We start from the raw sequence: 21,726 nt of genomic DNA on the forward strand, positions 1-21,726 counted from the left end.
TAAATAAAAAACCCCATTATTTTAGCTTAGAAACTTTAAAAATTGCATTTAGTCATGCATAATGGTATTTCCTTCTTAGACCTGCTTTTCCATGATTTCATCATTCTATAAGGTGCTGTAAAGGTTGAAACAGGGTTGAACTATACCAGCCTTGAGAAATCACACAGAGGGCCATTTGAGTTAACTGTCAGCTGTCCTCCAGGCTTCAAAAGTGGTTCATCAGCTGCATTGTTGAAGGGAGCTGAAGAAGTGGATCATCAGCTTGCTAATGCTGAAAAAGGGAGGGGTCCTACTGCTTTCTGTCCTCCCCCCTTCAGCTTTGTGTTCCTTACCGTTGCGCTTCTCTGTCCTGGTGGTGCACTGATTCAACTCAGTAAATTAATCCAAGGGAACCTACAGAAATAGCTTTCTGCCAGATGCTCAGTTAGTTTGCTGAAGGGTCTGAGAAATACCAAAGCCAGTGCAGTGAAGGACGAGGGCACCTGAGAGCAGAAGGAGCAAGGAATTGGGGTGGAATTGGAAGAGAGGGAAGAGGGGATGGGAAGTGGGATCTCCTTTCGGTAGGAGCGAGCCATTAGCTCAGCTCAGCTCAGCTTTGACAAGTAAATTCACCTGTACCAGTGCTTTGAATCTGGTATTGTCATAATGTTTTACCCATTTTGAATTAGATTTTTAAAAGTCTAACATCAGATTTATCAGACGTTTGGGAATATCTGCTACCATGCCAAATTCATTGTAGAACTGCTAAGACTACTAATTCAGTGCTGCTGATATGATTCCCATGAGCTGACTTCAAAGTGAAATTGATCAGACATCTTAAATTTTTTCTGTTTGCATCAAATTTTCACCTTTGTTTTCGTAAAAGGACATTTGCTCTTTGGCAGAGTATGTGTGCTGACATTGCAAACCTTACACAAAGAAGGGTTTTAAGAGTACCATTGTAATACCTGCTAAGTAAATGTATTCATTGTATGCAAATATTAGTTTGTTTAGACAGTTGTCAGTTTTGAGGTTCTTGAATACGTTTTCCTGACTAATAGCATAGTTCAGAAGCACAGAAGAAGAGGGTCTGTGGACCAAAAGTTAATGTATTTTATTGCACAGCGTGAACACTTATGTAATGTATGTTCTCAGTCTTCTGGGTTTGGGTTTTTTTCCGATTGGACTCCTGCAGAAAAAAATTACTTAGAGCTCATTAGGACATGTGTAAAAGAAGCTCTTTGCCAAACCTTCAGGGTGAGGTGTTGCCTAAAAGTCTTTTTGTTCAGAGTTACCATGTTCCAACTGATCAGTGATTCATTAGTGACTTTATCTTTTAGTTATTTTGCCCTTTTCCAAAGGGAAGGAGTCTCAGAGTGCCATAATAACTTTGAAATGCAGTAAACAGATGTATTTTATTCATCAAATTACATTACAATGTAAATACTTATTTCTGTGTTACTAACAGCAGAAGAAAGCCTAACAGTCCTGTACAATGAGCACTCCTATGCAATTAGCCCTTGTTTGCTATGGTTTCTGTAGCTTGTTTGTGGTTGTGCTATTCTAAGTAATATACTAAATTCAAACAAATACCTGGTTTTTATAGGCACTCATTTGGCATGATAGTGTAACTCAGGAGTGGCACAGCCACATCACACAGTAATATACGGTGATCAGACAAGTACCATCATCTTTTATGACGATGTTCCACATGTTTGTCTTGTTTACAGAAAAGAAGATGCATAGTTTTTAATTGTTGACATCTCCCTCTTGAGCTTTCAGAAGAGATCTGGTGTGCCATACATTGTTGTCAGAGTTGGCAGCTTTAAGCCTGAGCCTTGAGATATTCCAACAAGTTATATATACACATACAGCTCTGCTGAGATTTCTATTTAGAAGTTCGGGTGGGAGGAGAGAAGTTGCATTGTTCAGTAATGATGCATACATGGAAATAATGTTTTGGCTCACTTGACTATGTTAAAATACTACTTCAGTTTTTCTTACCAGTTCAGTTCTTTTCCTTTTCTGCGGACTTGTATTTACAGGTAGTATATTGAAATGAGGTGCATTTTGGTAGGCAGTGTAAATGAACTTGACAAAAGTAATTGTTACTGTCCTAGGAGCTATTAACCTAAGTATAAACGAAGATAACTGATATGACTGAAAGGAGGCCAGGTAATCTGCAGTGTGCTGGTCTTAGCCTTCTGGTGTGCTTTCTTGTAGTGGGTTGACCTTGGCCACCAGGTGCCTATCAAAGCTGCTCTATCACTTCCCCTCCTCAGCTGGACAGGGGAGAGAAAATATAACAAAAGGCTGTGGGTCGAGGTAAGAACAGGGAGCTCACTCACCAATTACTGTCATGGGCAGAACAGACTTGACTTGGGAAAATCAATTCAATTTATTACCAATGAAATCAGAATAGGATAATGAGAAATAAAACCAAATCTTAAAAACACTTTCCCCCCACCCTCCCTTCTTCCTGGGCACAACTTCACTCCAGATTTCTCTGCCTCCTCCCCCTGAGTGGCACAGGGGGATGGGGAATGGGGGTTCTGGTCAGTCCATAACATGTCGTCTCTGCCGCTCCTTGCTCCTCACACTCTTCCCCTGCTCCAGCATGGGGTCCCAGCCAGGGCAGACAGACCTCCAAGAACTTCTCCAATATGGGTCCTTTCCATGGGGTGCAGTCCTTCAGGAATGGGCTGCTCCAGCGTGGGTCCCCCAGGGGGTCACAAGTCCTGCCAGCAAACCTGCTCCAACATGGGCTCTTCTTCACGGGGCTACAGGTCCTGCCAGCGGCCTGCTCCAGCGTGGGCTCTCCGTGGGGTCACAGCTTCCTTTAGGGCACATCCACCTCCTCCAGCATGAGGTCGTCCACGGGCTGCAGGGGGATGTCTGCTCCATCATGGACCTCCATGAGCTGCAGGGGGACAGCCTGCCTCACCATGGTCTTCACCACAGGCTGCAAGGGGATCTCTGCTCCGGCACCTGGAGCACCTCCTCCCCCGCCTTCTTCACTGACCTTGGTGTCTGCAGAGTTGTTTCTCCCACATATTCTCACTCCTCTCTCTTCCAGCTGCTGTTGCCCAGCAGTTTTTTTCCCTTTCTTAAATACGTTATCCCAGAGCGCTACCACCAAGGGGTCAGCCTTGGCCATCGGTGGGTCCATGTTGGAGCTGGCTGGCATTGGCTTTGTCAGACGTGGGGGAAGCTTCTGGCATCTTCTCACAGAAGCCACCCTTGTAGACCCCTGCTACAGAAATCTTGCCACCTAGACCCAATACCTCTCTGCACACATGTACTGAGGTACACAGGCTCTCTGCATGCAGGTAACAGACCGTTTTAAACAGAGTTTAAAGAAGAATAGTGTGGCTCGCTTGATATAAGCAGCTCTTCAGAGGCCTAGAAGACACATCTTATGGAATTGTTCCTTTTTGTTCTAAACACATTGTGTTTTACTTCTCAAGATCTTTCTTGGGTTTTGTTTTCTGTGCATGTGTGTTTGCTGTTTGTTTCTTAGAATAACTGCACACTTTGAACTTTTTTGTTATGTGTGTTTTATGTGTGCATCTGGTTTGATTATTTTAATTAATCTTCTGTAAACAGCCCTTCAGAAAATCCCCCCCAGACAATAACCTTTGCAGTGCATTGCCATACACTTCCAATTCCCTGTTTTCAGAAGCGTGGTTGAAAAAATTTGACTTTTTTGTCGACTCAGTAAGTGATTGATTGCTTTACATACCAATTATAAACTGTTTTCCAAATAAGCTTAATATGGAACTCGCTCATTTGTATCTTCTTTTTATCTTAAGAGGTTAGATAGTTGTGGTGCTGGTTCCAGCACTTCTCATGCTGGGCAGTATTACCTTATTTGTTTATGCTATCCCAACTGTATCCATCTTTTGTATTCTTTTAGATGATTTCTGGCGCTCTTAAATGATTCCTACAGTAAAATAGATCTGTATTGGAGAGTCAGGCTTTGGTCTGTTACTGGGGCATTCACCTGCTACAATAATGCAAACCGTCTTTTTACAAGGCAAGAAATTGTTGATGCCAGTGGAATCATGCAAACGGAAGGCTAAATGTCCTGGCAAGGCTTGATCTTTTAATCTCAACAGGTGACATATAAATATAGGACCATGCGTGTAAGAGAGAGAAAAGTAGTACAGATTTCATGTGGTTGAGACTCCTGCACATTACCAGGGCTTGTGGGAGTGCATTTGCTTTTAACAAAAATTTCTTTTGTTTGCTTAAAGATAGCTTAAAAAGAGAGAGAATAGAAACATTTCTAAGGACATTCTGATACAAGAAATTGCAGTTTAAGTTCAGTTGCTAAAATTTTGCATCTAAGTTTTATGTACTCTGGAGCTTACTTCTTTGGAACTCAAATTGTCTGGAGCTCATGGCAGACTGTTGCAAGGGTATCAGCAGGAGGATTTGGTATTTTACTCTTAGGACTCCTGTTCAGTGGAAAGAATGGAGTATGTAAAAACTATTCTATCTGGAGTACTGTACTTCTCTCTGAAAACAGCTATCCTTACTTTTAACTGTGATCTTAAATACGCCGCTTCAATTAAAAATCTTTAGAATTTGTCCTGGAAATGGCAAGTAATACTGTCAGGCTTTCGAGAATCTAAATTCATAGGAAAATAAGGTATTCTGTAATTCCTATTACTCCAAAAATATGAAGACGCTTAGGAAGACACTGAAAAATATCTTTATGGCCTGGTGTAGCTAAAAATAGGTATGTGTCATACTGAAAGGTTTTTATAAAATATGCAAAATAAAATAGGAATAACAGGGAAAGTTTTGGGAATAATAGCAAAGGAAATGTAAGACTCGACTCTTCACTGATTAAATCAAGCTTTGGGTTATGCCCCCAGCTGAGGTCAACCCACACATAATTGCACTGTCTGCTGTAATACTTTTAAAGCTTTATAGACAAAATAATTTTTTAAAAAATACTGAAGACAGAAATAGTCTTTGTTACACAGTTCAAATATACGTGCTGTTAAATTGGAAAAAAATGCTTCCTGCTGGTTAGAGTCTATCTGCATAATAGTTGCCTAAAATATATGGATTCATTTAGTTGTGAACAATGTAACATCTGTGAAACATGATTCTTAAAATAAATGCAGTATTCAATGGGTATAGCGCTAGTCAGGCCTGTACAGGATATTACTCTACCCTCCTCCACCCACTGCTTTAAATAATATAATTAAAAAATTGTGAAAGTCAAAAATTCATCCTGAGACTGTTGAAGAAAATGAACAGTAACACTGAATGTCTGTGCTGAGAATTAATCATGAGTGGGGCATAAAACATGCCACAAAAATTGTTCATGTATTTTATGCCAACACCTTGAAAACTGCATGGGTTTAAGGTACTAGGTTGGTTTAGGCATTCGGCCAGCTTAACCAATGTCTCCGTCTTACTAAAAGGTATTAGCTGAATTTTCACGTTTCTAATACAGCGTATCATCTAGGTACTGTCTGTCTGAAAATTGGAACGTACAGAGTTAAACTACCTGTGAGTCTATGGAGGGCCTGATTGGCCTTATGACATTATTAATTCAATGGATTCTGTGCTAGACCCAGCGTTATTGTTATCCGATAGTCTGAATACTGTCTGGATGGCTGCCAGCTAAAAAAATGCTTAAGCTGACTTTGATCCAGAATAGAAAAGCTTCTGTTGGACTGCTTTATAGAGAAAGTGGAAGAGGTCCTCTAGCACCATCTGTCTCCTGTGTCAGTGCCCCTTTAGGACTGGTGGCCATAAGGCAGCCTGGACTCTTCATCAGGCTTGCAAGGCCCTGTCTACAAGCAGAATCAAAGCTATGAGTCTTCTCTTCATACCACACTCTATAGGGGAAGGCTTGGTGGTTGGTAATCACATCAGTTCCATAAAGTGAGAGAGTGGTCTGACGGTTCTGTATTCCTTTAAACCATGTATATAGAATCATAGAATCATTTAGATTAGAAAAGACTCTTAAGATCATTGAGTCCAACCGCAAACCCGACACTGCCAAGTCCACCACTACACCATGTCCCTAAGCACCATGTCTACACCTCTTTTAAATATCTTCAGGGATGGTGACTCCACCACTTCCCTGGGCAGCCTGTTCCAAAGCTTGACAACCCTTTCGGTGAAGAAATTTTTCCTAATATTCAATCTAAACCTCCCCTGGCACAACTTGAGGCCATTTCCTCTCGTACTATCAGTTGTTACTTGGGAGAAGAGACCAACACCCACCTCGCTACAACCTCCTTTCAAGTAGTTGTAGAGAGCAATAAGGTCTCCCCTGAGCTCCTTTTCTCCAGGCTAAACAACCACAGTTCCCTCAGCCGCTCCTCATAAAACTTGTTGCCTAGACCTTTCACCAGCTTCGTTGCCCTTCTCTGGACACACTCCAGCACCTCAGTGTCTTTTTTGTAATGAGGGGCCCAAAACTGACACAGTATTTGAGGTGCGGCCCTATTGGTGCCAAGTACAGGGGAATGATCACTTCCCTAGTCCTGCTGGCCACACTATTTCTGATACAAGCCAGGATGCTATTGGCCTTCTTGGCCACCTGGGCACATATCATAATTATAATTTCAAATGCATGTCATAATTCTCTGTGTTGTTTTTCTTTTTCAAAACTGGATTTTTTCACGCTTCTTCAGTTTTTTCTTTCTCTCATGTAACTTTTAACCCAAGTGAAATTTGAGGAAGCAATTTTATGGTGTTGATCTGACAGGACAAAATAATTTCAATGTGCTTTTGAGTTGGTTTACAACCTTTGTAGAAAAGGTTGATGTTTAGATGTTTTTCCCCAAAACACTGTCTGAATGAGCCTGTAGAAGAACAAGTTAATAGAAGGATGCATGTAATGAGGCTGTATGTAACCAGTGCTCGCAGGTTGGTAATCTTCCTACCTGTTTTGAAGAATATCCCCATTCAATAGCTCTTTGGTGTTTGCTCCAAACCAAATAAGGTGATGCTCTTTGGTTTCCAAATCAGTTTTCATGTTTTGTTATGTCTTTTCTGGCAACTGTAGTTCAAATGAAATTTCATCACCGTTTTCATTCAGAAAGGTCTTCATTAGGCACAGGAAGTGAACTCTGTGTGCATCATTGCCTTAGGAAGGAAGAATGGTTGCTTACCTTCTGTTAATAATTTAAGAATATATATATCCTGTATGAATAACCTGGTCTTACTTGTATTTTTTTATTGGGGGTTTGGTATTTCTGAAGCAGTTGAGGATTAGGTTTAGGATTGGGGTAACCCCAGCAGCAGACCTAATTAGAACTGGACATGAACAAGACCTTGAAACGATGCCCATTTACGTATCTTCTGTATGTTCAGGAATGTATGATAATGCATTACTTTATCCATACTGTTGCCAGTGATGGACATGATTTTCACTGAACAACCAACAGATTATAAGTAGATACTTGCTTTTAGTGTCCTTAAGATGTCTTTGTACTGTACTGATGGTCATGAAATTGAAATGGTCCTTCATTTCCTGGTATTTTCACTCCAACTTCTGCAAAGTTGTGACTCTCTTCTAGAATATCAGAACTATTAAATAGGCCTTAAGAATGGTCTGTAAAGGAAAAAAAAACCCTGCATTGTATTGTTCTGTTACTGGAATGAGATTACTTAAGATTCTCCTTTAAATGGTGATAAGTTTTCTCTAATTTTTGTTGCCCTCTGGGATTTGTATCCTAGCAGAATAGTAGGGTTTCACGATGAAACAAATGTGTAAATTTATTTAATAAGAAGATACTAATAGCCTAAGGAACTAAAAGGAAATTAACGTTACAGTGTGCTGCTAATAATAGAGACCTTTCCTGCAATGGGTGGCTTGAGAAGAAAGGTTTGGTTTTTCAGTATCTTGACAGAGGGATAATTACAGCTTTGGGACTGCAAGAGGGTTTTCTGATAATGCCAGGGGGGAAGTAGGAGAAGGCTTGAGTATGGCAACTCTATTTTTAGGTACTAGCAACAAGCAAGAGGAGCTGAGGAAGAAGGTGGCTTTATAGACTAGATGGTTAAAACAGCTAGTGGGCTGGAAATGCATGAAATCCATAGCGACTTAGGACTCAAATCTAAGAGCATCTTGGGATGACTTCTGTCCTATAATTGCAGTTTAGGCTATGTGTATTTAACCCTGAAAGTTCATAAGATGGCAATTTTACAGACTGCAAACGGCTACCCAGTACTCTCAGTGAGAACTCAAATGCCACAAAATATTACATGCTGCAGGAACAGGGCAGAAGGGCATAGCAAATGACCTTGCAATAGGAACAATTTTCCACGTGAAATTGTTTAGGTAATACAACAAATTGCTTCATGCTGCTGAGGAATGTCACATCTCTCCCAGACCTTTCATCTCTCCCAAGCCTTGCTGAGGGAAAGCTCTTCCTGGCTTGTCATCTGACCATCATTTTAATGCTGAACATGTAAATAAAGCTACTACGAGTCTCTCTGTATTCTGCTCTGCATCCTCTCTCTAATCTTGGCTGATCTTTAGTGCTTCAAAGGAAGCCCAGGTGGGGTTAGGAGGACCTTCAGAAGCAAACTTTACGTTATGAAGAAAGAGAAAATTTTTCTTAGCTGGTCAGGTAACTGAAACACAGCATAGTAATATGAATGTAATGAAGCAAACTGAGAAGACAGTATGGTAATCAAGACTTCTCTTGACTGTCCCTGGATATAAATGAACCAGACACCAAAGGACTGTTGACCAAAGCTTCAGTTTCTAATTTGCAATTCCCTCTATTTTGTCTTCCACTTATAACACTTGATGTAGTTGAGTATACTGAGAATATTTTACATAGGCTTGGCATCCAACTTGAATGAACAGATAGAAGATACGATGTGCTTATTCCATGTGTTCCTAATCTATGTTAAGTTTAAATAAATTTGGACTGTGAATGTATGCTTGTGAGATGATAATATAAAGGACAAGAGATTTTGACTTTGAAAATTACATAAGAAGGGAATTAATTTCATCTAATCTTGTCTTTGTAAATACATCAAGTACTCCACATGTCTGTATGAGATTAGCTTTTGTTAAATAGTTGAATTTTTTTTTAGAAATTGGAGAAGATTTCCAGCAGCATGTGAGGTTTGCCCAGGCAAATGCCCAAAATAGATGCAAAACAAGCATATAAATTAAAAACATACATTGTAGCAAATTTGTACAAACATGAATTTTCAGCTTCATAAGGACTAAGGGAAGGAATGGACAGACTTTGATGATGTTCTGTTTTCTTGTATGAATTAAAATGTAAATTTTTTTTTTATTTTAAGTATTTTTTAAAGCTTATAATACTTAGATAATTTCCTTTTTAAAAAAAAATCTAATGGAAACTTTGTGCATTTGAAATTGCATGCCTAAACTGTCTAGGCTAAAGTCATAAACCGGAAGGCAAAATTACCAAAAATGCAGATCACTGTTTCATTTCATATAGATTCTTGTCTATATCTGGAGCTGCACTGATATAAAGGGGCTGTGTGGGCCCAAAGTACAGACAGGCAAAAAAACCCCAAACACCGAAAAACCGAGAAAGATGAAAATGTGACTTCTCTTTTGTGTCCTTTCCTATCACTCCTTCCCCTCCCGACACCTGAAACTGGGAAATGTGTGAAGTAGCATATCTGATTAATACGTTATAGATTCTTGTACTAAGTTGCTTTTTGTGTTGTCTTTGTGCTCATATTCATTACCTTCCCGAGAAGTAAAGAAAAAATCAATAGGAGTGCTGCACATTTTGAGTTAAGGTTATCAGAGACATGCTCATACTTGACTGGCTAAATTCAGGTGTGGGTGGGGATTAGGATTGATTGTCTGAGTGATGATTTTATGGGAGAGGGAAGGTAATACAAGAGGGTAGGTTAAAAAATGTTTTTAAATGACTATCACTTTTAGCAGGAATGCTTGAACACATTCACTAAAATGGGCACTTTTTCTACAGCTTCTGGAAAAACACAAGAACACAGAAAGCATGGTAGAGCTGCTTGACCTGTATCAAATGGAAGATGAAGCCTACAGTAGTCTTGCAGAAGCTACCACGGAGCTCTATCAGTACTTACTGCAGCCATTCCGAGATATGAGGGAACTTGCGATGCTTAGAAGACAGCAGATAAAGGTATGGTAAAGGTAACTGAACTTCTTATTAATGGGGAAATCATGCTTTTTAGTTAGTATTTACTATTTATTACTTATATTATGCAGTATTTGCAGTGGTGATTTCTCCACTAGAGGTTGATGTTATTTTTCTGGTTCCTCCACTCAGAGGAGTGCTTTTGAAGAGTGAGAATGTTTCTGATGCTAACCATCACCTGTTTAACGTACTGTGTTTGACTGTTCAAATTCATGGCTGAATTTAATACATGAAACTTACAATTTTGTGATTACTGGGAATACTGACTAATATATAAAATAGAAGGAGACATATGTACAGTATTTATGCTATTGTTAATTCTTTTAAAAGATTATACAGGAAGTTACTTTTCATTTTAGTTCGCTGAGATCATCTGATAAACCATGAGAAGTCAGCAGCTTCTCATCTAATGTTGTGAAACACTTAAACGTGGAAGCGTATTAGAAGTATATAATTTGTTGTAACACTTTAACAGTATATTTTCCTAAGAGCTAAAAAAGTATAGCCGGCTGAAGAATACTACATTTTGGTAAAACTATTTTTTAATGCATATGTTTGTTTTATTTAAAAATAATTCTAGTTTTAAATACTTAACCAAAAATAACAAATGTCATCTTTATTGCATCTCAGAAGTACTTCTGATAAAATCATTAGTTCCTATGCAGATTATTAAGAATGTAGCCTTCTGATTCTTCTAATACATGTGTTGTAACATGGGTTTGTTTCATTTAATCTGTATTGCAAATGTCAATTTATCTCAGCTTGGCACCTTGTTCAATTAACCAACATTATTTTTTACTGATTTCAATTTAAAAATAAAGTGTTTTTCCCTGGTTTTGAGTATAGAATGAGGGAAGCAGGCAAGAGGATGTATGATTCCAAAACCAGTTTTATTTTGAGCTATTGCTGTGTCCATAAAGTAATTTTTCAGAAAGTTCAGCAATCTGAAACTAACTCAGTGAGATAACATGAAGATATGTGAACTAAAAGTGCCTTTTTTCCCCTGAATGATAAATGTTGGTGCATAGAGAATTGGCATGAATATTTTTTTCAGATGTATTGAAAATGTTTGAAGATTATGAACAGTACATTTAATAAAAAACCTTCTTCAAAACATGATGAAATAGTTCCCATTTTATTCGAATTTGTAGGATTTTTTTTGTTCTTTTGTCAAACAAGAAAAAATAAATATTATGTAGAGTAGGGAGTATGAATTAAGAGTTGTGTTTTGTTTTGGATTTTTTTTTAACCTCAATGATCTCTTGAATTCCAGTTTTAACATATCTCATTTTCTATTTTTCCTGAGAGAATAACCTTGGTAAACTTCAGAGGCATGTTCTGTGGTTGATTATTTCATATAGTTGCATCTAATGTACATTAAATTCTCTTCCTAACTTGGCAATTTCTGAGTTATAAAACTTGGTCATCTGTATTATGTGGTTGAGAAAGATGCCATCTCTTGTTTTTCATTTCATTGTTTGAGAGAAAGCAGTACTTGTATCTATGATGACAAAATATATATTACGCTGGGTAGCTAGGGTAGAAGAATTACTTTATAAATAGAAGTTGTGCATGAAATGGTTTGTGTTAGTTTGCTGCATATGTTTTTCTGGCAGGCTTAATAATGGAACAAAGATCCTTAGGTTTCTATAAACCCTTACGGCTGGAGTTAGCTCCATTTTCGTGCATAACAGAAGTATTTCTGATGCTTACTACCTCAGTAAAATGGGAGTTGTGAACATACAATACCGTTCACATGTAAAGAGTGATCAGGAGAAGGATGAAGTTTGGATGTAGGGCAGGGTAAGGAAGGAAGAACCTGCAGAATGTGTTACTAAAATGAAAAAATAAATTACAAGGATAATTAAGCTTGAATACAAATACCAGTATTTAGTCAAGATTGCATATGCCTTCTGTAATTACTTTATTTAACATATTTAGACCTTTTCGCTATTGGGTATCTGTTTTTTATTTGTGGGGAAGTTATTTTAATTTGTTTTTTAAGAATTTGGGTTTTTTAATAAGTATTTTAATCAGTTTCATTTTGTCAGTTTTCAGAATGAGTTTAGGAGGAAATTAATTGCTTTGCCTGTAATCTTTGAGAAGAGTGTTTAGTGTCTTCTCCTTTTGGACCAAGACATAAAAATGGGAATATATATCATGGATGTTAAATTTCTGCCGTTGCTCTGAAATTTTTAGCAAGAGACAAACCTACAGGAGGGAAGGGAGAAACAAACACGAAATTCTGTCCACTCAGCGGAGGCTTATTAGAGTAGGACAGCTGTATTCTCTGCAGATTCCTTTTTTGGGGAAAAAAACCAAAAACAAACCAGAACAACCCAGAACAAAAGTTCATAAAAAAAGTTAAAACATTTAAAGGCTTGAAAATGCAGATTAGTGTTGTCCATGATAGACATGACAGCAGTCTTCTTTTTTTCTCTTTTTTGTTTTTATATTTTAACTTGATGGTATGCTAGTTTTTCAGGTGTATTTGCCTCATTTAGTGTGAAGGATGGATCGTTTAGTATGGGTGAGAAATCAAAGCTGTATTGTGAAGCACTTACATGTTGCTGAATTTGGAAAACATAATGAAAAAGGTACAAGACTATGGAAGAAGAAAAGGATGGCTTATTATGAAATGGAATGTCACTCTGGAAAACTGACTTCTGCCGAAATGTCTGTCTAAATATGGACTACTCATCTGACCCTAGAACAATGCATTCAGTAGTGATATGTTTCTCATTTTGGGGGCTCCCAGCTTCAGAAACCTAGTTTTGTTTGTAGGAATGCTTAATATTTGTAAGTGCTGCTCAAATCCTTGGGGACCTCCCTCTAAGCATGGCAAAATGCTTACCAGATACCATGCATTCTAGAAAAAATTGGCCAGTGCAAGGACAGCAGTGTTTGGGACTTAGGTTTTTTAATATATATGATGTAGTAATAATCCTGCTTGCCGCAAGGCCTTTATGGGGGACACACAAATAAAAGCCAATTTGTAATGAATGGTATTATCAAACTGAGAAATGCTCATCAAAGAAGCAAGTCTGTACTCATTTCAAGATCAATATGTAAGATATGCTTACTGGACTCTGTGTGTCTAGTATGACCATATTTTGTAAGGTAGGTGTGAAAAGTTGTATTGATAAGCCAGCCAAACAGAACTGTAACTGAATGCTGGAGAAGGTATAATAAAGGAATTGAAGACAATATTATAATTTATATACACATAAAAGCTGTGCTGAATTTGTCTAGGCATTTTTAAATTTCATTATTTCTGGACTGTTGCTGGTTTAGATGTAATAATATGTAAAGACTTTCAACCAGTGAGTTTTTGCATGTTAATTTCACTGTTTGGGTTACTCATCCATTTCTTCTGATTTCAGACTTTCAAATGTAACATAGGCATCAGGCAAGTGAAGCTTGATATTCAAATGCTTTATTATATGTTTTGGGCTTTCTGCATGTTTTTCCAAAAATCTGGAAGACAAGTATGAACTTAAAACCACAGGGCAAACAATATTTATAGATTATTTTATCTAGCATAATTTCAAATTCTAAATGGATTTTAAGATGCTCTTTTTGCTAGAAATCAGACTTCTAATGAACTAAAAAAAGCTGTAATAAAATGTTTCACATTTATACCCACAAATTTTTCATTTATCAAAATGGATCATTTTCTATGTGAAAATTTAGCAAATTTTTTGCACATTAAGAACACACATTGCTATAGCAGAAAAGTGGGAAGTAGTAGGCATCGGTTGCTGGAAACCTGAAGGTGCAATACTTTAATACTCCCTAAATTTGGAAGAAGCAGAGTAGATACCTGTGCTCTGGTGCCTTTGATTTCAGATAGTTAAATCTTAATTTTGTCAAACCCTCCATATATAGTGCAGTCATCTTCTGAAAGTATGGAGGGCAGGGACCAGTTAGTGGCTGATATTTGGCTATAGAACTTACTGAGAGGTTAATATCATCAAGCTTTAAGCCCTTTAAGACTAAGATATAAAGTGTTCTTTGATACAGGATACCAAATCTGATTATTTAAAAAAAAAAAATTTTTTTCAAAAGAATAACTTCATGGGCAAAAACCCAAAGCCCTTTATGTATGTACAGTTGTGTTCACCCGCCTTCATAGAGAGAAAGAAACTACCTTGCTACTGTGAATTTTTATGATCTTGTAACTATGGACAGTATTTCACAGCCTTGTTGAGTAGGCACTGTGTTTGATCAAACCGCAGGTGAAATCAGTAGGAGGCTTTTCTATTTTCATGCCTTTTTTTTCTTTTTTTTCTTTTTTTTTAATGTTCTTGGTATTAAACTAAAGATAAAATGTAAGATAAATTGTTTCACAACCTGCATGTAGATGCCAGCAAAACTTTGACACAAGCATTGTTGAAGGTCTGAGTTCGACTGGATTTGCTTAACTGAGAACTGATAATACCTTGACAGGTGAGAGCCTACAGTCATCATTACCTTTCAATTCATCTCCAGGAAACGAGAGAACATTAAAATGTAATTATATATTAAATATATTTAAAGCACTCTTAGTTTTATTGCATACATATTCATTATTTTCACTGACGTTAATTCTTTTGAATTGGAGGGGTTTTTAAGGTCTTTAAATACTCTAATATTGAGGTCTAGCATTGGAAATAGGAGATTAGAGCAGCATATAGCTTGAAAATTCATCAAATTCAGGTTTTTTTAAATTGTAGAATGCTTTATTAGTTTATGTTGTGCTTCCCTTTCAAGCTCCTTTGAGCAGATACTGGTATAGTTTATAGTTGATGAAAACATAACTCTGGCTCAACTGTATGTGGATTTCTTTGTTGGTTTAATACTTGATGGTGAATTGCAGTAGTTAACCTTATAACTAATTTGTCTTTGATTTCTGTAAAATTAAATACTTAGAAATAAGTTATATTGCATTGAACATTTTAACTTTTGGTTAAAAAAAATATTTTCACGAAGTGTGAAACAAGTTCAAAGGAGAAGATAAGTTTGATGATGAGGATAGCTAGCAAAACAGAATTACTTTAAAAATACTTAAAAAGAGAATGCTTTAAAAAAAGTCTCACAGTCAACTGAAGATATTTGAGGAAGGGAGTGGATGTCAATGCTTCATACTCTTAATTCGTAGTGTTGCTCCCATACATCAAATGGATGAGTCCTGTATTAGTAAATCCATGTTTTTATTATTGGCTCTTGGATAATTGATGTCTTAGTAAGCTGGTTTTTGAACTATGCATTTTTTTTTTTTTAAGCCTCATATAATATTTTTGAGTGCATGGTGGTCTTGCAGTGAAAAACATGAGTACAAAGCTACATAAGGCACACTGGAGGACAGTAAAGCAGGACTGATTAAAACATACAATTACTCGCATGGCAATCAGGTCAGTTTCATTCCTCTCACTTTGCGAACCACACCCTTCAGTAGTTACAGGCTAGTGACTTGCTGACAAGAAGTTTATGAAAAACGTCTGGTAAAAAAACCTGAGGCAGTACTCAGTGGAGAGACTGAAACACTTCAAAGAATTCTCAAGTCTCTCTTAGTTTATCTGTACTTGAAGATGTGTCCTCACATCATCAGAAATCATAGTTAAATAAACTTGGCTTTTGAAAAACCTGTAGAGTAAGGAAGAAACGGTAAGCTAAGTTTATGAAAAATGGCTGGATTTGCAAATGAAGGTCAGAAACTTGCTTTCTTGTTTGAGAAACTGGTGTAATATGCTGAATTATTCTGTGATAGTATAGTCTCACAGGCTATTTCAGCAGGGTTATATGCCAGTCTCTGTTACATTCCAAACTATAAATCGTCTAGATTTATTATATGAACTCATGGCAAAACATTTTGCTGAGTTAAAATCAGGGGTTTATGGGTTATCTGAAAAAATAGTGCTCTAAATAGGTGATCTGATGGAAGGCAGGCTGGGAATTTGAATCAGTGAGCAAACTGAACTCTTGGTATGAGGTTGCTGACTACAGAACTGTGGCATGTATCTGGTCACTTAAATCTGCCTCTCTGCAAGGTAAATAGAGTATGAAGCTGCTCTGGATGTTCACCTGTAAAAATGCTTAAGAAAATTTGTAGAAAAATCTGATTATGTTTGAATGCCAAAAGGTTTGGTTTTGTTTGGTTGGGTTTTTTTTACCCTTAAGAAAGGCTGGTCTGGATAATAAAACAGTATTTGAAATTGTCAATGAATAAAAAGTAATGCATGTGCAGAGGGTGATGACAACCTCCAAAAGCATACATGCACATTTGTGTGCACTTAATTAACTCCTGAGGAAAAAGGTATGAGAATTATCTTGAAGCTCTGAAAATAGCTTGCCATTCAGCATTTTGAAAGAGGAAAGAAAGATTTTGAATTATTAGGGGGAAAAAAACCCCCAAAAAACAAAATAGAAAACAACATCACACCTGTGTATATATCCATGGTATACTTGCATCTTGAATGCTGCAGTTTTAGTTTCTCCCTCTCAAAAACATGCTGTAGGATCAGGATAGTTACAGGATGGCAGTGAGGATAGTACAGGTATTTCCCTGCAAACAGCCTCAGTGCAAGGACAGAGTAAATGAATCAGATTGCCTCAGTTTGGAAAGCATGTGATTCAAGAAAGAGATCTATAAATCATGAATGATAAGGGAAAGAGAATATTGAATTATTTCTTTCAGTCTTTCTCATACTAAAAAAACCAGGGGACCCTCAATGAACTCGTGGTGCTTTAAAACATCCTGCAAAGGAAAGGAAAAACAATTAAACTCTTACAAAACACACCTTACATGCTCTGTGGCAATAATTCTTACAGTTTAATTATGGACACTAAGCATATATGTGTTCCAGAAAGAGACAGACCCATCAGTGACCATTAATGGTGATTCAGATTAGCCATCAACTCAGGAAGCCTCTAAGCCGTTTAATAACAGAAGTTGAGAGTACCAATGTGTCCATAGCTCATGGCTTAATTTTTTTTTCCTCCAAGTGCTAGTAATAATTACAGTTGGAAGCAGGAGCCGGGACAGCCTTGGATCTCACCTAATATTAGGGTATGCAGGGAAATGGTGTAGAAAGATGCAGAATCAGTGTTCATTCAAAAAGGCATCTTGATGAAACTCTGAAAGGATGTTAAACATGCCGAAAATACTAAATTATGTGTCCCTGCAAGGATTAGAGTAAAGGAGGGTGAAAACTGTGGGGATGTATTATTTTTTCTTTTGCAGTGTTGGAGATAGGGAAGGAGAAAGAAAGAAGGCGGAGACTTTCATGTAATGTTATGCAGACTGTGGAGGGCAAGGAAAGGGGCTTAGGGTCTTCAAAGACAGAAAACCTTGATCATGAGAGTGTAAATTTTTTAAGTCCATGTTTACCTAAATCTGTAAATATGTTGAAATCTAGTACTTTTTTTTCAGTAGTGCTCTGGAAAAAACCAATTTTGTAAGCTTTCATGATATTTGCTGACTTTATACTGGCTCTTGTAGTGCTTTATTTGCAGTTGTTACAGTTACTTTCAGTATCCCTATTCATGGGTATTTCTAGGTGTTTAATCTAATTTCTTCTTGTCTAATACTTGTGTCCTTATTATTTACCTTTTTTCTGTATCTGTGTATATAAAAATTGTCAACCCTATTCTGATGAATCCTTGATGGATGCGCTTAACATTTTGTCTATTGTATATATAAGCTTTTTTTACCTGAAGATTTAAAAATCTGTCCAATCTTTTTCATCCACAAAAGGATTCTAGAACATCCGGAAACACTCAAGCCCACTTGCTTTAACACTTGAGCTCGCTTGCTTAAGCAAAGTTTTCAAATAAATAGTAGAATATGTCTTACTAAAAAAAAAATAATAGTTTTTTAAATAAAACTTCCTTTTTGAAGGTGAACTTTTTTTTTTAGCCTGGAGCTCAGTTATTGAAGCTGAAATGTAAATAAAGGTTTTGGGATATACACGTAGATAAATAAGGAAGACATAACTCAGGATGCACAATTTAGCCTTAATTCTATCAATTGCCGATATAAAATACTTTGACTTAGTGGTTTTAATGCTCCTTTATATGCACTCTTAGGTGTCTGGGGAAAAAAACAGTTGAATAATCCCAGTCATTCCTTTTACTCTTGCCATAACCTTAATCTTCTATGATTTTTCTCTACTGAATACTTAATTTTTCAGCATTCTCCATAGTTCTGGAAAAAACATTCACTACTGCGTTTTGCAGTACAATGACACTGTTGTTTAGCCTTCTTTCTGTATGTCCTAACATCTTATTTGCTTTTTAGTTTGTTTCTTCCTTTACAGTCTTTATTGAATTGTGTATGTCGTTCTCCTGTATCTTGATTAAGATAATCAAAACCCCTGTAGTTTGTATTGCTAGTCCCAGGCTCCAGATATTTTAAGGAATCTAGACCATCCAGTCTTAAGTTAGTTTGTGTGTATTAACATTAAAGTCCATGTCAGGATTTGTTAGGATAAAACCACTAAAACTGTAAAGCCCTTTTTACAGCTGAGTGCTTTCACTTAATGTATTTGGGGCTGTACATATGGAATTACAACACATTTTGGGAAATAGTGCTGGATTTGTGTTACCAGCTGGGAGCATAGTTAAATCAAAACCTCTAAGACTAATTTTGAGAAGTCCCTGAATGGATGATGAAGCTGAAATGCATGCATTATTGCTAATATATCTATCAGACTGTGGTGCAATTGGTTGTTTGGCCTCCTGGAATGTGTCGAAGGAGGGCAGCTGAGTGTTTGAGCTAAAACACTCCTTTATGTATGAAGCTGTTTCGTTTTTATATATTGCCTCTGCCACGTGTAGTGCTACCTCAACTTACTTTTTTTCATTCTTATAATTAATTGACCTGCTGTTGTTACATCTCGTGTTTTTCTCCTTTTCTGCCTATTACAAGTCCGTCTAGGAGAAGGATAACGAAGGGAGCTGGAGAGACATAGCAGATCCCTATCTAAGCTATAATGTGACCTGGCCTAAGTCTATTTCTGTCAGTCTTGTCCATTCTTGTCCCAGCTGTCTTCAGAAAGAACCTGGGAAGCATTAAAGATCCTTGAATATTTCTTTATTTAGGAGATGTATACTATATAAAACTTAACAAAATCCTGTAGTTGCAGACCTGTTTGTCATATCTTTTCACATTAAACTTACTTTACTCTCTTCAAAATTCAACATAACAACAATCTGTGAACTTTTCCAGAGAAGATGTTTCCAGTAGCAGAGTCTTGCCTCTCTGATTCATTCTCACTTGCTCACAGGCTAGATTAGGACCTCCTTTCAGTTTGTTTCCTCTGAAGAACTAATTTGTTTTCGTTCAGAAACATATCCATATGGTGTAGAAATGTGTTCTTTTATGTTCCGTTACTTTGAAACAATAGCTGATGGAAATAGATGTTTACATGATGTATTGAAGTTAATGGCTTCTGCTGTTTCTTCATTGTCTTGCGTGCTTTCTGACAACCACTTTTGTGAAAGCTGTCATAATTTTCTTAGTTTCAAAGCATTATCTGAAGTAAAGCTTGCAAAACGTGAAAGTCTTCAAAAGAAAGTTTCATCGTCAGGAAGAAAAAAATTATCTTAGCCAATTTTACCATGAGGCTTGGATTCTTCTCAAAGAGATATCTTAGCCAATTTTACCATGAGGCTTGGATTCTTCTCAAAGAGAATATAGTTTTTTTAGGAAGAATAGCTGGAATGTTTTTTAAGAAAGTGATTACTAGAAAAGAAACTGTAGATTGGACTATGTGATCTAGTTGTGAGATGAGAGCTTTTTCTGTTAGACCACACTTTCTCCAGAACTTTGAGTCCAAATGAGGAAATTCCAGACCAAAAAGTGAGTTTGAAAAAATGTTAGAATAGAAGCCATAGTAATTTTCTCTCCTTTCTGTTTTTTTTTTTTCTTAGCCACCCTGAAACTGGTTGCTGTTGGCAAAATAGCAACAATTAATTGTTTTGTTAATTATGGACTAATTTATTTTCAGATCTCGATAGAGAATGACTACCTAGGCCCCAGAAGAATTGAGAGCCTGCAAAAAGAAGATGCCGACTGGCAGAGAAAAGCCCACATGGCTGTGCTTTCTATTCAAGATCTTACAGTAAAATACTTCGAAATAACAGCTAAAACACAAAAAGGTAGTTATTTGCTACTATCCTATCCATCAAATAAGAGATCTTTAAAAACTTATTTAATGTTTACTATGTTCTGTATTATACTGTGCTTTATTTATTTTTTTCATCAATCATCCATGAGGAAAATGCAGTTGTCGTTCCCATTTGGTTTTTCTTCTGTGTCTATTCGAATCTTTCACCAATAAGCCTTTGCAGAACATTATCAGAAGTGAGCAGAAAAGAAATTTTAGATAAAAGTTTCACAACCGCTTTCTCAATGTGATTTGTGTTAGCTGCACTGTACATTTGCAAAGGATTTAGGGAGCATAGAGCCCTTGATGGATTCTGTCTTCTGTACTGGATATGGCAGACCACCATAGTAAGTGTTTATTACCTTTCAATTAATTTCCTTTTCCTGCCTTCCCTGCCGTTCAGTAATTTTTTTCATAGCTCTAAATACTAAGCAACAGCTCAGTTTAACTGCTTGGTGAAAGCTGCTCAGTTGTTCAGAAATCTTGGATATAACCTTGGCATTTCTATGCTTGAAGAATGCAGCAGTTTTACGAAAGAGTTGATGCAGTAAAACTAGGTCATATAACTTGCCATGTGCATCTGTGCTCTGATCCTTGTACCATTTTAACTTAAATGATCAGTTTATTAGGGCAAACATACCTGAGGATGTGGTTTCATGACACCTGTTTTAGTTTGACTGTGGGCTACCACTGACAGAGTTTATGTCCCATTGTCTTCCCTGCCTGACTGCAGGTTTCTCTTCCTTTCTTTGCCTTGGTGATAGTGATTGTGCCACCAGATAAATGAGCTGTACCCCTGGGAGAAAATCTTTTTTGATGGGTAGGTTTCCTGTCATCTCCCTGCATGACTGCTAGATCTGCCTCAAGAGAAGCAGTCACTGCAAAATGATTCCTTTCAATGACAACCCAAGTTAAGTATAACATGAAACTCCACCTTATTTTGAAAAAGTGACTAAACCAGTTCAAGCATGTTGGAATGAATTTCATTAGAACAAATTCTAAATGTATTTAATCAGTTTGGTTCCTTTTCTAGTATGACAAAGGCAGCAAATGAAATACCCCATTAGTTGACAAAGAATGTATGTTTACATTTATTTACTTCTTGTTTTGTTCACATTCTTTTTTTTATGTACAGCAATCACGATTGTGAGGAAAAACGCTGGGAAATGAAATGTCTGGAGACCATTTACAACCATAGACCTTTAGCATACAGGTTGCTTGCCTGTTCTGTTATGTTTTGGGTTTTTTTGGCCTCCTGCTGATCACAGGGTGGTCTTAGACACCAAAATACTAACAGATGGCAGAGGAAAAATACGGAGCATAAAGGAATTTTTTATTACCTAACAACAGCGTGTAATACCTTCTAGCAGCTGGGGACTGAATGCTTTCCCTTTGATTCTGTGACTTTCGTGGCTTTTACTTTGCAAAGCTAAGTGTACAGTATC

The 21,726-nt window shown here is 37.1% G+C and overlaps 1 protein-coding gene across 5 annotated transcripts in view; it reads left to right on the forward strand.

Moving 5' to 3' along the window:
- Nucleotides 1-21,726, forward strand: part of JMY (junction mediating and regulatory protein, p53 cofactor) — a 73,257-nt gene that overhangs the window by 12,317 nt on the left and 39,214 nt on the right. For all 5 annotated transcript variants that reach the window (XR_012670976.1, XR_012670977.1, XR_012670978.1 and 2 more), the window contains exons 2-3: nt 9,945-10,118; nt 20,123-20,273. Coding sequence is in view for 1 of the 5 variants with exons in the window: in XM_075137336.1 (XP_074993437.1) it covers nt 9,945-10,118; nt 20,123-20,273 (325 nt within the window). In the remaining 4 variants the exon portion in view is untranslated. The remainder of the gene's footprint in view (nt 1-9,944; nt 10,119-20,122; nt 20,274-21,726) is intronic.

The sequence above is a fragment of the Calonectris borealis genome, chromosome Z, assembly GCF_964195595.1.
Source record: "Calonectris borealis chromosome Z, bCalBor7.hap1.2, whole genome shotgun sequence".
In the NCBI taxonomy this organism is placed as follows: Eukaryota; Metazoa; Chordata; class Aves; order Procellariiformes; family Procellariidae; genus Calonectris; species Calonectris borealis.